Consider the following 18,077-nt stretch of genomic DNA (forward strand, 5'->3'; position numbering starts at 1 on the left):
TTTCCTTTCCTGCACGTCAGTATAGCTCATATCGCAATGCATATAATCAATGCACATAACAACTGGAACACCCCCATCAATTCAATTAATCATCAGGGCCCTGATTATAAGGCCAAACCGTTATGACACGTCCCATTCCATGTCACACAGTTTTAGTCTCATAATCGGGTGCATCAAACTCAACAATCATGCGTTTCAATTGTTAATTACACCTCTCAAAGGTACGACCAACTCTAAATTTGGCAGTCTTCTGGCATTGCTAGGCGTCATCTCACCTCCTTTGAGCAAGGCAACATCTCTCAATTAGACGGCTTCCCCAAAGGGGCGTAGGTCCATAATCTACTGCGACCCGAGTCCCAATGAATGGGTAACATCCGGCTTAACAGCCCAAGACGGTTTCTCTTAACCAACACACGACCAATCAATCTCGGCCCAGGACACTGTGCATTGCACTCAAATGTCTCAATTAAAATAGTGAACCTAGTCTATTTTTTTCGTATTAGAAATACACGATAAAATAGTCGTGTGTAGGTACACGGTCAATTCACACTAGAAAAATTGATATCCTCCAATTTAAAATCCCACTGGTTTATATAGTACATAAAACCATTTTTGGTGTTAAAACCTGACACCCGGGATTTTCTATGTGGGCCTTGGTTAGACCACTAAAGAGTGAGTCTCTAGATGATAAAGGGAATTTATCGTCTTGGAGGAAAAGATTGAGGGGTTGATAGTTGATTACCAATCTCATTTTTCCTCTGTTTTGCTCGGCACGCTTATTGACGTAAAAGGCTTCACAAGCCCATTGTATGAATTTCACAATTTTTGGAATTAAATATTTGAAATTCCAATCAACACTCAATTTACATAAATTAACACTCAATTGCAGAAATTGAACACACCATTACAATCAACACAAAATTCCGGTCACCGGCTATCCCGGTCTAATTTCCGGAAAATAATTGATAATTAAATAAATTATCGAAAATTAAATAAATTACAAAATAAATAAATTTAAAGCATTTAATTGAATTAACCTAAATTAACTAAACTAAATAATCTAACTAACATTAAATCTAACCATCCTATTTAATTTAATCTAAGTATACTAACTAAATAAACTAACTAATTCCTAACTAATCACCTATTTAAACTAATTACACTAACTAAATACTAACTATATACTTAATCTAACTAAGCCATCCTAAGCCTAATTAACATAATAAATCCACAAATTAGCTAACTAACACACCTCTAAGTGTCATTAGCCCACTAATAAAGGATTAGAACGCAACTCATCGGTTAAGCCCGAAAATCGGTTCACAGCGATAGCAGTGCAACGGTAGCCGAGACTTGAACTCACGGCGAGACCGAGGGACACTCGGATCGGCTGAAAACAGCCAACGAACTTGCTGTTCGGGCTGAGAAAACCGGCACAAAAGATGGTGGTTTCGATCTTGAACTTCGAAGGCTGAAGCGGGCTTAGAGAGGGTTGGCCAAGCAAAGAAATCGCGGCCAAAATAAGAAGCCGATGGTGGAGATGGACGGCTTGGACACGTGCTGTTGCAGGGGGAGTCAACCGAACGGTGTTTGTTGACTGAAAGTGGGCGAGCGTGAGTGGAGGGAAAGGATTTCAATGGAGGGTGATGGAGAGATGAAGATGGGGATGATGATGGGATGATGGGGATGATGCTGTGACAAACTAAAGGAAATGATGGGAGACAAACGTAGGTGGTGGAGCAGCTACAGGGGCAAGATGGAGCGGTGAGGCGATGCTTCGGCAGAAGTGTGCTCAACAAAATGGATGAAAGAGAGAGTCGATGGAGGCGCACGAAGGAGACCGAGGCAGCGGTCTTGGTGACGTGGAGGGAGCGGCTCCGTGGAAAATGAAAGAGAAGTTGCGTCCGTGGAGAGCAGCTGGCTTGAGTCAGCTAAGGAGATTGGAACAAGGGAATTGGTCAAAGATAAATGTCTAGGCATTAAAGCCTTGTCTCCCCTATTTCTTTCTAGCAAATATAATCCAAGAATTAACTAAATTGATGCAAAAAATCAGTCCTCAAATCATAGCTCCGAATTTCACTGATTTTAGAATTCAATTTCATCCTCAAATTCTCAATTTCGAAGTCCAATTTCGTCAAAGAAAAATCCCACACATTTCCACAAATTCCCATCACCCAATAGCTTTGCTTAGAAGTCGAAATTCCCTTCAAACGAGCCCATCCGAATTTCCGTTCAATTTCCAAATCGATTTTTCCATAAAAATCTCAAAATCTCCGAAAATTTTTCGGAAAGTGAGTTGACGTTCCTAAAATAAATCGTGACACGGCAGAACTTTCAATTTTTGAAATCGAGCTCAATTTCGCGGTTAATTTCAATTCGACGTTATTTTAGCGCGTTCCAATCTACTAGGTAGCTTTTAGGAATTTTTAATGCAATTGACTCGTGATCGATTATTTTCAAGCCACAATGTACATCTTCGACACATTAGTGACTCTCGATTGTCGTGAAAATCTTGAGGTTTCAAATATGAATACAAGGTACAAAAACGATAGAAAAATCGGTCTAGTGCTGTTCGACAGAAATTTTGTAATTAGGTGGAATCACCCATGCACTAATCACATATCTCTATCGAATCGACCTATCTTCGGTCTCTGATCCATCTTGACGGTGCCATAATGACCATTGCAGATTAGCACGGTCGAGTAGTCGATTCCTAGTCGAATTCTCATGTCTATTGTATTTAGATTCCTTAACGGCTTTACCTAATAGGTTAGTTAACTCGTGAGTAGCCAACTCAGAGAAAAAGGCTATAAACATGTTGATGAAAATCCCATTTCATCTCATCGAAATCAGACTCGAAAATCAGGATGTCACATTTAGGCTTCGTTTATTCTACAAAAAATGAATGATTATGAAAATATCTTCTTAAAAACAATCACTTTGAAATAATTGGTTAATGAGAATTTTTTTTTCGATGACAATTTATATATAAACATTTTTGTAGAAGATGGAAATATTCTTCTTCTTTCATTTTTTTTTTAAGCAACACAAGAATCATTTTTAGGAAAATGTGTTCCGAATTATTTATTTTTCATGAACCAAATAGAGCCTTAATGTATCTTACTTTCCCAGTACAATTTATATTGTTGATAACGACTGTTCTCAATATTAGTATTTTTAGGCTCTATTTGGTCGTCCGGATTTCTAATTAGGATGTGATTGAAAAGGATAGGATATAAATCAAAGGATTTCGTTATATTCTATCTATTATTTGGTGATTATAGTAATAAAATTAAATATATTCACATTATATTATATAATTGTTTGGCATAACGGTATATCGGTATAAATGAACAAAATATTTTATAAACGGAGATGATAAAAATTTCTCACAACACTCTTGGCTACTTAATTTTTATTTACTTATTTATTTTATTTTCCTCTCTTTTTTAATTAATTTCCTTTTTATTTATTTCTTTCCCATTTATCCTACTCTAATAAAATATTATTAAATAGTACACCGTACTAATATAACTTAAATACTAAAATACCTAAAATATGGAATTAATATAATTTATACATTGAATTTATATTATAAAATAGAATTAAATTGGAATATATAAATAAAAATAAGATTAAATTAAAATAACTAAATTGTTATTTTTTGTTATTTTGAATTTCTTATATCAAAATTCAAATATTATTTATATTGAAATATAATTTTAATTTTTTTTATTTAAGAAGTTTGTTATTTGAGAAAAATAGAAATCCTATCCACCTTGAACCAATCATGAGATAATTTTATTCGGTGTATATCCCCATATATTTAGTTTTATTTTATCTTAAGCATACACCAAACGCATGATAGAATCCTAACCGCCTTAAAGGTCTTACCATTTATGATACAGTTTAAGAATCAAGAAGAGACCCTTCCACTCTTTTTCGATTGGAATCGGTTGCTAATTCAAAAGGTATTTCATCCTTTCCGGCGAAACAATACCCCATTACGACCGGCTTGCTGACCACAATCCTTTCATCGCATTGATCATATGAAAGGATTATGATTGTTGTGGCCAACGCTTTCACCCGCACCACGGGCTCATCACCTTCACCTTCCGAACTCCGCCTAGCCACGGGGACCACCACCACCTCCGCCTGCACCTTACCTTGCCTTTTAACTGTATGCCACATTCGTCTTGCCGCATCTAGCTTTCGTCATCACCACCATCGTCTCCAGTAAGTACGCAATGCTCCCTAGTTTTTGCCTTCTCTTCAATGCCAGCGCCACCTACCCTAACCATCAAGAATCACTGCCCCTCCGATTTAGGTAATGAGGTGAGCCAGTCTCGTTCATCAGTAACATGACAAATATCAAACGGATCGACCCGTGAAGGGGAGCTTCACGAGCGACACCTACCGATAGGCCCACTGGAAAAACGCCCATGTCGATCGAACCAACACGCACCGCACATATCCAAAGATCGCGTGACCGGGTCCAACCTGGATCCGAACCTAAAAGATGACTACTGTGGTACAGAAGAAGATCCAGAAATCAATCGCAGAGGCGATGCCATCACTGATCCCCAAGTGACGCACCCGCTGATTATTCCTTTCCTATTTTCGCGTTGGCATGCGTTCACTGCAAGCGACCAATCCACGAGAGGACTTTACCTCCTCTTCTGAGCAAAACCCAGATCCCAGAATCCCCCAAGAAAAATAATACATAAACAGCGAGGGGAAAAAACAAGGATTAGAAAGGAAATGAATGATGACGAATAGACCAGACAAGGATCGAGAACAGTGCCTATAAACAAAAGGCCAAAATCTCGCTTTGACCCGAATGACACATCGTATTCATCTACTCTATGCCCCCCGCCCGCCCACCACCCCCACCCCCGCGCCCCCGCGGCCCCTAGTCCAACGGCCAAACCATTTGAACCCTTCGCCTCCAAAAATAAAAAAGAAAAAAATCGACCAATATTTAAGATTACATAACTTCCATGAAATGTCCCCTGCTATTATCATATTAAAAAGAGAGAATAAACTACAAAAAAAAAAAAAAAATTTGAAGGGTGAAAAAGAGGGGAATTGTCCCAAATCCGAAAATTCAGACATGATCTATCATTTAAGGGGAGGTTGCTGATACAGAGTCCTTGTCATCAATGACCATACCGTTTGGGCTACCGCTACTGTAGTACCGGCACAGTACCTTGCACTTGACCACGTGGCGGTAGACGTAGAACCCCGGCGTGACCATGATCCGGACCTCGGTCGGGACTAGCCTGTCCCGGGCCTTGTCCGCGCCCATGTCATCCATGTAAACCGGGTCGAACCTGGTCCCCGTGTCCACCCGGTAGATCGGGAGGCCCGGGTGGACCGAGTTCGCCAGCAGGTGGACCAGCCACACCCCCTTGGACGCCCCGAAGAAGGCCTGCAGCAGCGGTTCCGGCCACGCCCTCGTCCACCCCAACATCGCCACGATCTCGCTCATCTTCCTATCGCAAAATCTGCCCCCCAAAATAAATTTAAAAAGAAACATTATCTAAGAAAAACCGTACACATTGCGTATCAAATAACATGTTAATGAAATTATAATGTATCTATACCTGCTAAACTCTTCGCTGAAATGCCTCGTGCCTTTATTCAACACCTCGTCCCACGTCAACCTGCACAGCACGTTGAACGACGTGAGGTTGGCCTCGCACCGAGCCACCGGGTTCAGTATCGTGCTCGGCGCGCTCTTCTGGAACCCGACCGACTCGAAGTCCTCGAAGAAGGCCCTGTTCAGGAGCGCCTCGAGGTGGACCAGCAGGCTCCGGGGGCTCCTCGACGGCGGCGAGGCGGCCTTGACGTCGTGAGGCTGGAGGAGGAGAGAGACACGCTCGTGCACCTTGCCGCCTCCCGTGCCGCGGAGCTGCATGGCGAGCGACCGGCTCAGTAAACGGACTGAGGACCGAGCCTCCGACACCGCGACGAGGAAGGGTTCGACGACCTTGTCGTTAGAGGTGGGGATCGGATTGACAGGGCGGGTGCTTCGGGAGGCACGATAGGGGGAGTTGCTGCATTCGTCGAGGCCGGACTTCAGGCTGTGGCAATAGAGCTCGAGCTTGTTGAGCTTCTTCTCGAGCTCGGCCATGGAGTACTTGACCCTGGAGGCCTCCAGGATCGCCTCGTCCCGCTTCCTCGTGGTTTGTATCAGCTTGTGGGACAGCTCGGCGAGGGCGATCTTCCACTGCTCCTCCCTCACGGACGAGGCCGCCGACGACGCGGCGTCGATGGACCGCGGGCTCCTCTTGGTCAGCGTGGACAGGATGGACTTGAAGATGCCGTTGGGGCTCGGGATCGAGTGCCGTCCCAGGCCGTGGTGGTGCCCGCGGTGGTCGAGGGGGACGACGGAGATCCGCTCGCGCGCGTGCGGGCGGCAGTTGTTGCACGACACCGACATGTCGTCGCCGCCGGACGGCTCCTGCCGCTTCTTGCTCGGGGGCTTGCCGCTCCTGTGGGCATGGTGCAGCGGCGTCGGCTGGTGGTGGTGCTTCGGAGTGGCCGGCGTCGCCCGCGCGCGGGGGGTCGGTTCCTTGACACCGTTAGCGTCTTCCTCTTCTTCTTCTCGTTGGCATTCTTGGATCTGCAAAAATCAAGAGATTAAAACCATCCGTTCCTTTCGAAAACGAAGTAACGAGAAAAGGGTGGTGATTCCAGCTTACGGGAGTGAAGTGGGGGGATTGGAGAGGGAAACAGAGAGGAGGGGAAGGTGGGGATTTGGATGAGGAAGAAGGAGAGGATGATGGCTTTGAAGGAGGCATTGCTGTTCATCTGAGGATGAAGATCACGCTTTGGCGTTTCTTTCTCTGTTGGCTACGCTAGGGTGAGTTTTGTCCTGAGGAAACCCGCTCGATGTTTCGTCGTCTTGTAATCGTGCTTTTAATGACAGGATCGCAGGAGGGAGATGACTTTCTTTCTCTCTCTCTCTCTCTCTACTGTCCAGCGCTGGTTAAGATGGAAACCTCACGACGACGATAATGAGCATTTATATGATCATTGTAAACGAGATCGCGCGGGTTCTGGTTACGAATGTGAGTGCATATTTTGAGTTTGAGGCAACGACTCCACCATTTATGGCCATATAATGGGTCGAAGAATTTAAGGCCACCGTACATTTATGGCCATCGGCTCGGTCCAATTTTGACGAGAGAATGTAATTCCACCACGCAATTTATGGGATCTAAGTTTCACTCATCGTCGGAATTGTCAGGAACAACGCTATTCGCTTTGATACAGTATTCTCTTGCTCGTGGACCACGACTAAGACAACGACGACATGGCTGCAAAATGCTTGTGTATTTATGGCAGGTAAAAGGACCATCTAACGCTGCGAAAGGAGGCCCTTTGAAGTCCATATTTGCGGTATGAAAATGGGGTTTTCACAAGTGCAAAAAGATAGGAGGAAAGGGACCTTGAACGGGGGACTCGTTCGCATGCCTCACTACTCCAAACTCCAGCAAAAAGAAATGGCCAAGTGCTAAGCTTGCTAGGACTAGCTCCTATTTGGGTTTCATCGTTTCCTGGAAGCGTCTCATTTACTACACTATAAATGCGAGTCAGCATCGTGAATTCTACATCGGGAAATCATCGCGATCGCCAATCTCTCAACTCTCAATCGTGGGTTTTTAGGTTAATAGGTGGTGGGGCCGGAGGGCTCTTTGGCTTAATGGATGTCATCATTGTCTCAGGGGTGGGTGAAGTGGGAAAGCAACCTTTGTCGAGAGTAAGGGAAAGAGGCTTCCGGCAAGGGCTAGTGCAGAAGAGACTCCCGGTCAGCTGTCGTACATTTATGAGGGTGCTGGGAGGGGGGGGTTGTCGCATTAAAAGCCCCATATCGGCTCCACAACCACCCCCGTTTGCCCTCATTTATATGGCGAACGCGAGAGAGAGAGAGAGAGAGAGGGAGGGCATGTGAGATGAGTAAATGAGGGTAGGGGCGTTGCTCGGCCAACGTGGTCCCTGACGTTGTTGGCAGCAAAAGCGTACAAAAAGGGTAGAGGCAGAAGCAGTGTCGTCGTCTTTTGCGCATGTCGATGGCAGGATCGTGATCCCGAGTGCCCCTTTTTCCAGGTCTCGTCTCCCCCCGTCTCATTCCCGGGTACATCTCACGTCCCGCATGAGCATTCCAGACGAAGACAAACGCGGCGGATGTCGCGCGAAACTAGCCGATGCATGTCATTCATGATCGGGAATCATTCATTGGTGTTTTGTGAAGATGATGGCGGAGTTTATGGGAACGGACGAGGCCTGTTTTCCATGCGAAGAAAGTTAGGCCTCGACCAGAAAGTTAGTCTTCATTCAGTTAGATTGCCTGAAATGTAGAGGTGTAGGATGGAACCGTCTAAACCAGGAATCGCCCGAACTAGATTGGACTAGCCAATTTTGGGCGGTTCCCAAAGAGAACGATCCGGTTTTCCTGATTTCCACTTTTGGGATCAATGACCGATCGGCTCTGTTGGGCCCAAGATTTTAACCGAACAGATTAAACCGGTTAATATATATATATATAATGTATATTTTTAAATTTCTTAAAAAACAAATCCTAATTCCTCTCAATTTCTCCCATTTTTCATTATATTTTTTGCCAAAAATAGTAAATTTACCGATTCCATCGGACCGTTGGTCGATCTGACTCCCGATTCCACCTTGGAACCGAACCAGGAATTGGTCAGTCCTACTTACATAGGCGTATCCACACGCATGAGATGTCTGTTCTCATGGACATTGTGAGTATATGAAGTATGGTATATGTGCACTATATGATATACTATTAGACCCGATGATGGCCCTTGCGGCCCATGTGCGTGCCCAAGTATTCAAATGACACTTTTGAGCGGGTTTGGACGAAGTCATTTAGTTAAGGATAATGACACAAATGAAATCTAAATTTTGGAAAAAATTTGCAAATTTGGTCCTTAAATTGTCACCAAATATGCAATATGATTTATGCATTATTTTTTATTTATTTTATATGATCCCTAGATTTTTTTTGTACACATTCATTATTGTTCGTGAACTAAATGAAAATATTCAATATTTAGGTTAAGGACAACATTGAACATTTTAATATAATTATGTGATTAAATTGAATATGTACCCAAAGTTCGTAAATCATGTTGAATAAATTAGAAGTTCAAGGATCATATTACACATTAGGTTACAATTTAGGAACCACATTAAAATTCAGGGATTATATTATATATTGAGCTAAATTTCAGGGATTATTTATGCTATTTTCCCAATTAGTTATAATGCTTGTGCCGGGTCTCAATATTTATGCATGTATTTGTTGTTATAGGTGGGCCTGCACAACGAATTAGGCCCAACCTAAGGGCTCGGCCCTGTCTAGACCCTAGTCTCTCCTAATGTCATAGGTCCTTCAATGGTCTAGGTTGAGTCACCTTTATTTTTATTTTGAATTTTCGCTTTTGCCTCCGACATTCAAGATTTCAGCTTACTCAACATTAAATATATCGAACATTGAAAGATACACAAAACTTAATGCCTTTGCTTCCGGCATTCAAGATTTCACTTTAATCGACATTAAATATATCGAACATTTAAAGATGCACACAATCTTAATGCCTGGAACTTGGTTGGTTGACTCTTGACATCAAGAAAGAGAGAGAGAGAGAGTAGAGTTACCCTTACGAGAGTAGGTCGAATTGAAGCTCGAGGGGCTTTGATTAGCTCCTCTTTTCTTTATATTTTTCCTTTTTTATTTTTGTTTTTAAAGCTAATTTAAATCCATACCCTTATCGTTGTAAATTATTTTTTCAATCAAGTATCCGTACTATCTAATTACATGCAACTTGGCTAGTCAACCAAGTGAAATTGTAGCTTATAGCGAGTTACTTAGAGTACATTTGGCAACTTGTCAAATGTTATTAATTCTATTTTTTTGTTCCTATAAATAGATTTGGAACAAAAATTTATTTGGTAAATTTTTTATTTTTGAGAACAAATTTGTTCTTGAGAATAGATTTGGAATATAAAATTATGGCCATTCTTTTTGTTATGAGGATTATGACTACCGAAGGTGGTTGGTCTTTCCTTCTTCTACCGCTTCGCTTCATCTCTTGCGTCGAAGATGGTTCGGTACTTTTCATCATATAAGCTAAGCCGAATGCCACGTGTCGTCTTTTTGCATATTTTTTTATGGATGAAGACGGAATGGGTTGCTTGGCAAGTCAGCATGAAGCTTTGGCTCTCAATCATATATTTCTTCTCCCCGGGGAGTTGAGTTAGCATAGAGGGAAGGGGATACCATAAATCAACTATGCTACAGGCTATTCAGCTAACCTTTTCAAAAAATGTCTTAAATAAGAGAAGCAAGCCTCCACTAACCACAAGGATATAGGGACTCTATATTTCATCTTCGGTGCCATTGCTGGAGTGATGGGCACATGCTTCTTCCCCATCAATAATATGATATAAGTAGCTTTCCCTGGTGCTGACTTTGACAAGCTTTATGCCCCTGGACTTTTTCACGCGGGTGACAAGAAATGCTATTTCAACTCAATCTCTGTCAAGATCTGTTGTTGGTTAGTAAGTCATGGGTGAGTAAATAAATAGTAGAATATGACATCGAAGGAGTAACAAAAAGTTGTTTTTTTGTTCCCATGAATAATTATAAAATTACATCAAACCAATTTTTTTTTCTCTTTTCTCTTCTTCTTTTCTTCTTATTCTTCTTCTCTCTCTCTTCTTCTTCCATCGCCACCGCTGCCCCCACTACCACTGGTCACCAACGATCAGTTGGGCGAGGTCAAGCGAGCTCGCTAGAGGCTCACCTAGTCACCGATGAGTCTCGGCCTTACCATCTCCCCTAGCCATCGACAAGCCTTGCTTGGATGGGCGAGACTCGACCTCACCTAGCGAGGCCAAGCTTGCCCAACTGCTAGCAGGGCTTGACCTTGTTGAGCCATCATGAGGTCGGCCTCGCCTTGGTCAAACGACACTGAATTCATAGTGGCCCGATGAGGTTGAATCCCGCCAGTAGCTAAGCAAGCTCGACCTTGTTAGATCTAGGCGAGGCTCCTTGCCTAGTAAAGGCTTGGCCGAGTCTCACCCGGTTACTGCGAGGCCTTGTTGAGGGTCGGTGACACTCCGACAAGGTCATCGGCTCTCATTTGGCCAATCGCGTCATCTCAAGGCCAAAGTGACCGGCTAAAGTTTGAAAAAGAAGAGAAAGAAAAGAAAATGAGAAACGAAGAAAAAAGTAATAATATTATTTAAAAAATGATTTGGATTAAAAATTTTGAGGATGGTGCCAAACAATTTTATTTCGAGAATAGAAATTTTTACCAGTCACCAAATATCTTCAAATGCATAGAAATTATTTCCAGAAATAGATAAAAAAGAATAATTTTTTATCATGAATTATTTTCAAAAATAGAATAATTACCAAACACATCCTTAGTTTTTTTTTTTTTTCTCTTTAAGGCTAATTTAAATCCGTGCCCTTATTGTTCTAAAACAATTTTTATTAATTATACACGTGAAATCAATGGCAATGTTATTACCTGTTCTTGGTCAATGCTGTTGCCTTAATATGTTTTAGATAAAACTTGTTTTCCATAAGACAAGGCTTCATATGCAACTTATTTAATCTAGTTTATTTTTTATATATTATTTTCACTATTAATATTTTCTTTGGACACACTAGGGTATCCTAGACCCAGTAATTGAAAAATGAAAATCGAGATTTATACTTAATAGTTGAATAAAGGGGAGTTATGCTTTACTTATAACGGATTAAATTCACATTGTAAATAAAATTTCATAAAAAAAAAAAAAGAGGATGCCGTAGTAGGTGAATAATGAACAGATTTCATTGTTCTTTTCTAAAATTAATTCACGATGTTTTGTTAGTTATGGAAAGATGGGAAAGAAATAGAACCACACAAGCTTAATAGGCTGGAGGAGGGTCGCATGGGTAAAGTCCTCCAACATACTATTTGTCAAGCTTATATTACGTGACTAAAACAGTAAGTATATTGTCTTTTTAGATGAAAAGAGTTAATATAACTTTACTCAGATTAGATAATCGGCAATCGTGCATGGCAGATGCAATCTTCCGGCGTTATTTCATTGCATTATTTTTTAGTCATGTTCATCATTATTTTCTGTGATTTTGAAATGCATTTTCTATCTTAATGGGAAGTCTTTGAGCAGAACTCATCCCATAGCAAGGGAAAAAGTGTTAGACAAGTCCTAAATCTATTGCATTTTGTCAAAAAACATTTTAATAATATTAATATAATCATAAACTTTTTGACCTAATACCAATTTAGTCATTTCGATTAATTTTTGCCAAATATTATTAATGTGGATATTGGTCGGTCATATGGCATGACTGATGCTGATTTAGACAACTCTTAATAATGTTTTAATATTTCTTTTGAATTTTTTTATTCTCTTTTTTCTTTTTTTTCCTTCCTTTTTCTTCTTCCTCGAACCGATCGTTGGACCTTAGCAACTGGACAAAGATGAGGGATCTTGCCAGGCATGGACGACGCTCACCTAGCCTCTTGCAATCTCGCATAACCATTGGCGAGGTTGGAGCTCTTATTGGCCATGGGTGAGGCTTGACCTCATTGGATTCGATGAGATCAAGCCTCACTTAAACATTGGCGAGGCTCGAGCCATTATCGGCCCTCGCCTCTGTCTAGTTGCTAACTAGCAATTGGTTGGAAGAAGTAGGGGTAATCGAGTCCAGGGTGGGTAGGGTCTAGACTTGAGTCATGTACCCGGCCTGTTATAACCGGTTTCCCTTTTCTGGACTCTATACCTGGCCCTGTTTGTATTAGATGTTGTACCCGACCCACCCCATTTTTCCTATTTTGTTCCACAGTCTATCATGTTTTTACTTGAACCTATTTTGTAATCTTCTTATATTCTTTGAATTTTATATTAATACGTGAGAAAATAACGTAATAATCATTATTTGTATTGAAACATTAAGCATTTATAATAAATAAATATATGAACTTTTTGACTAAACGAAAAATTAAGAATTCACAGGGTTAATTATAATAAATAAAATCATAAGATAAATAATTAGCAACAAACATGGGTTTAATATCAGTTTATTCCCACAGCTACTACATAAAGTTACTCATTTATACAAGCATAACTTCTTCTACAAAAGAAAATTTATGTGAGCCAATTCATGTAATACACAAGAATTTGGTGGTGACGAATACCGTCCGTCCATCAAACGGTGCGAGAGGGAGCTGGTGAGGGAGGGAAGCGAGGAAGAGGAACGACAAAGGAGAAGTGCCGTGCGTGTTTGAGAGAGTCAAGAGGAAAAACTTCGTGTGATTGCAAGAGTAAAAATAGAAATTGAGGGAAAAAAAAAAGGGCTTTTGATCTCTACTTACAAAACCAGTTCCAAAATTAGTCCGGGAACCGGTTTCCGAGTGTAATCACTCGGAACCTATTCCCGAATTGGTTTAAATAGGTTCCGAATTTTGGGAACCGGTTCCTGGACCGGTTTCAACAGGAATTGATTCCCGACCCTATTTTTCTGGTGGACCGATCCGGTTCCCAGGTATACTCGGTCCGGTTACACACCCCTAGGAAGAAGAAGAAAGAGAAGAAAAAAGAGAAAATAAAAATAAATAAAAATATATTTTTTGAAAATATTATTCTTTGTTAGCAAATATCCAATCAAATTAGTTGAAATGATTGAATTGACACAAAGTCAAAAAATTTAAGATTAAATTAAAATTAAAAAAAGATTTAAGACTAAATTGATACTTGAAGCATTCATTTTACATGTTTTTCTATTCGCAATATGATAAATTTAAATTTAAGTTAAAAGTTTGTCTAAATTGATCTAGATGATCGAATCAATAGTGATCATGCTATGTTGGTTTATTATCCGACAAAAAATGTTTTGTCCCAAATAGCGAATAAGAATGTTTTTTTGCGGTTCAATTTTCGATGTTCCAAAATGTATGATCCTGTACCATTTTTTCCACATTTGGCTCTTCTTTTCGCTCTGACGAAGAACAAAATCTGATACAAAAGATGCAGCAGCAAAGGGGGAAAGATGAAGAAAAGAAGACTATCTTCGTATAACAATCTCCTCCCCCGAACGTTGATCCCAGTGCTTGATCCACCTTCTCCGACCCTTCCCACCGCCGGTGCTCGCCACGTGCGCGATGTCCAGGCCCTTCCCCACCGGCAGGAAGGCCGACCGCACCAGCCGCCGCGATCCTCCCTCCACCACGCTCCGCCATCGCGACGGGGTGGCGCCCGCTCCGGAGCTCGCCGCGTTCTTGCACACCAGGACCGCCCCGCGACTGCTCAACTTGGCCGTCCTCAGCACCTTGGAGTGATCGCTTCGCCGACAGTCGACGACCATGAAGTCGATCCCTTCGAGCTCCTCCATCACCGATTCCGGCTCCCCGATGATCACCTCCGGCGGTGCCGCGCTGGCAGCTTTGATCGCGTCGAGGTACTCCGACCGCGACGCCTCGTCGGGGACCACGCACACGTGCCGCCCGCCCGTGTGGTGGGAGGCTACTGCTAGGCCGACGCTTGTGGCGATGATGCCGCCCCTCGACCAGGTCTCGACGACGAGCCGCGCGTTCCAACCCGCAGCCATGGCGGCGACGAGCTCTGCAACTCCGGATTCTAGCGGAGCTTCGCACTGCAAATTTCAAAGGGAATCGTCAAGTTTTGGTCTAGAACTTCAGAGACTGACATTTTTCCAGCAAATTCCAGGGAGAAGATATTCCAGGGAAGAAAGGACGAGATCTTGAGCAAGGGTAAAAGCTTACGGATTTGATGGTGTCGATGTAAGCTTTGGACGCAGTTTCTGGAGACCAAACTAGCTTCATCGCCTCTCTCTCTCTCTCTCTAGCTCTGTGCTTGGCTTCTTTCGTTGTTCCTTGGAAAAAAAGTCTAAAGTCTGCCGTCTGAGAAGAAGAAGATGATGATGATGATGAAGCGATGAGGAGGGTTCGTTATTTATATTGAGGAAGAAAGCGAGGGTGGTTGACATGGATCCGCGCAAATCCAACGTGCGGGATTGGGATTGCAAGTGGTTTTTCTGGATCAGCTTTTATTAATATTTGAAGTTTCTGACTTTCTGTTCACCAACCTGGATCTTGATTTGAAGCAGCAGTATTCTTGTGTTTTTAATTTGTCAAGTGTCAAGGCTACAACAGCATATTCGGACACGTACACGTAAGTCGCCACGTGGCGTGCGAACCGACTTATAGATTTGGAGCCTGGCTCCTGTGTCGCTCGTGACATTCACCTGGTTTTTAACTCGATTTTGGCCATGAACCCGAGATCTGGTAAGGCTAAGGTCATATCTTAAGTTCCACACCTGTCAAAATGGTCATACGTCCCTTTTCTAATCAATACTCAATTGTTACATGAGTTAATTTATTTATATTCAGTAAATAAATCATAAATAAATTTAAAATAATATCACCAAAAGTAATATGAGCTGATTCACAACTTACTTAAATTCAATTAATTTTTATGACTTTCTTTTTGCTCTCTCACCCTCACTCGATTGTGTGGAATCCACTTTGCTTTGGGTATGTATCTTCTTAGAATATGATAAATACGGAAATGTTTTAGTAATATGACTCGGGTTGAGTCGACTCGAGTCGGGTTGTGTATGGTACATATTTGATCAAGTATAAGTTACTAATTGCATTTGATCAAAATTGACCAAATGAGTTGATTTGGGTCAATTCTATTGACCCATTTGACAAGTCTAGCTATAACTATGGTGTGTTGTGACTCATGCGTTTCATAACACGTGTTTTAAACCACAACACCCGAAAAATCCTATGGCGGGCAACTTCGAAATAAAAAAGAAAATCGCCCAAAGCAATTGTGGCCGCAAAATGCTTCTCAATCGCTTTATATAAGTTGCAGCTTTTCTCTTCGCGATACGGACCGATCGAATTGTTTCCCACTATACTAAACTCAGTGTAAAGGGAACCCCTAATTCAACTTGAACGCGTCAAAAAAGTGGAGTGATCCCACGCCTCGGCGTCAAAGTCCAAGGTCGGTGCAGTTAAATTCTGTGGGTTCGAGGGGCTTGGTTCTTCTCCTTCGAATAGAGAAAGTCAAATCATTTGCCAGTTCGATGGCGCCCAGCAGATGTCGATTCATCTCGAAGCAAGTGGGGATCAGATCGAACGAGCAGAAGCAGCCGCGTCCGCGTACAGAGAATACGTGATGGTCAACCGGGGCACGAAACCGGAGTTGCTGCCTTCCCTTCGAATCCTTCATCTGTTCTCAGTTCGCTCCAGCTTGGTTGACTTCGACGTCCATCTGACTCCGTCGCCGACGTGGCCGACGTGGCCGTCTTTGCCCGCCACCTCGAAAATCTGACATGTACGGAATAATTTTCTGAACACGCAAACGAAACAAGGCTGCGAAAATGTGTGAAGTAGCTGTCGTTCCCATCGCCTTTTTTCGCTTAGTGTAAGCCGCCCCTCCCGTCGGCCATAAAATATGAGCTGCAATAAGGTCCGAATTCATTGAATGTCCGAATTCCCTTATTTAAGGAGCTGGATTACATAAGCTTTGGCTACCGGGTAGTTTAGTTGCTATATAATAGTGGATAATGTACATTTAGGTCCGAGAGATTGGAGGGTTGAATTTGGAGTCGTGCGTAGAACACGTGAAAAAAAGCGAGAAAAAAAAAAGAAAAGAAAAGAGAAATGTGATGCTAATGCCTGTGATAGTGATCTTCAAATGCTCTAAAAAATATTGAATTATGTGGAGCAAATTTCAGATAAATAAATGACATCACGTGTTTGGATCTTAAGTATAAGAATTTCATGATTCGTACATATTCGAGATATCGGTCCAACTACGATATAAGCAGATGACTTGGGAAATTAGAGCTAATTGCTTTGATATGACATGTAGATAAAATTGAGAAAATTATAAAAAAAAAGTGTTAAATTTATTATATTTTTGTTAATTTAACCCCAAACCTTTTAATTGTGTTAATTGAACCCTCGATATTTTTATGTTATGCCACTTGGAATTGTTGACGTGATACGGTCGGAGTTGATGTTTTTTTTAAATATATGTATTTTTAATTTGCTCTCAATCGTTTTCCATAGGAGTTCAATACACGGGTTGTCGCTGTCTTTGGTGTGAGCCTATACCCTTCTGAAATTCCCGAGGAAATTGTCGTTTCGATGGTAAGTCCAAGAAGAGGTTCATGTTTGCTTGTCAATGCCTCGGCAATTATATGTATACCCGGTGAAAAATATTCTGGGTCCGTAATTTATGGTTAAAGGTGTTAATGTGGTCGATTCTTTTTCTAACCCTTGATTTTCCATTAGCGTTGAGATTTTGATTTGCAGTTTCTTGCCTGCTAGTTGATTAATACATTGAGCGCAATTTGCTGGTATGCTGATCTTCTATAATTTTTTTTTTTATCATATGATTCTATAATTAAATAGATTGTAGATTTTATCTTTGCAATGCAGATCATGTCAATATCACCAGAACTTCTTACCAAAATGAGCCTTTCCTCCATTTTTCCAGAACCAGGCTTTGATCTAGGTTACACCAACACGGATACGCGACACGCGACACGACACGACACGCTGACACACTATTTCTCAAAAGTAAAGAATTTCGATACGTTCCGACACGTTATATATTAAATAAATATTTAATAACTAAATAATAATAATAATAATAAGAGCCTAGAATTAATCTATACTAAAAACATTAATCATACATTTGTTAATATTATTCATTATTTTAATTTGACAAATTCAACTACATTTCATTGTAATAATCCATAAAACTTAGAGGAAAAAACAAGTAATCCACGTTTCATTATTAAATTTAAAATTTAACAATGAGAAAAAAATCAACATTCCATCATCAAATATAACAAAAAGTCATTCATCCACATTATCTACTTCTTCTTAAAAAAAAAAAAAAAAAAAAACTCTCCGGTTCATCAAGTGAAAAATTTGCAATTTCAAGCACCTAACATCTTTAAATGAGTATTAGAAAATTGT

General features: G+C 41.3%; 2 protein-coding genes across 2 annotated transcripts; both read right to left on the reverse strand.

Annotated features, from left to right (window-relative positions):
* Nucleotides 1-4,996: 4,996 nt before the first annotated feature.
* On the reverse strand, nt 4,997-7,268 carry LOC104441855 (IRK-interacting protein). Its single transcript, XM_010055101.3, has 3 exons — nt 6,708-7,268; nt 5,607-6,628; nt 4,997-5,507 (listed from the first exon to the last, which is right to left on the reverse strand). The coding sequence occupies exons 1-3, from the start codon at nt 6,804-6,806 to the stop codon at nt 5,126-5,128; spliced, it is 1,503 nt and encodes a 500-aa protein (XP_010053403.1). The 5' UTR covers nt 6,807-7,268; the 3' UTR covers nt 4,997-5,125.
* A 6,634-nt stretch (nt 7,269-13,902) lies between these two features.
* On the reverse strand, nt 13,903-14,978 carry LOC104441856 (hypothetical protein). The gene is made up of 2 exons (XM_010055102.3): nt 14,838-14,978; nt 13,903-14,707 (listed from the first exon to the last, which is right to left on the reverse strand). The coding sequence occupies exons 1-2, from the start codon at nt 14,895-14,897 to the stop codon at nt 14,120-14,122; spliced, it is 648 nt and encodes a 215-aa protein (XP_010053404.2). The 5' UTR covers nt 14,898-14,978; the 3' UTR covers nt 13,903-14,119.
* Between the last annotated feature and the right edge of the window lie 3,099 nt (nt 14,979-18,077).

This window comes from Eucalyptus grandis, chromosome 4, assembly GCF_016545825.1.
Source record: "Eucalyptus grandis isolate ANBG69807.140 chromosome 4, ASM1654582v1, whole genome shotgun sequence".
NCBI classification, from domain to species: domain Eukaryota; kingdom Viridiplantae; phylum Streptophyta; class Magnoliopsida; order Myrtales; family Myrtaceae; genus Eucalyptus; species Eucalyptus grandis.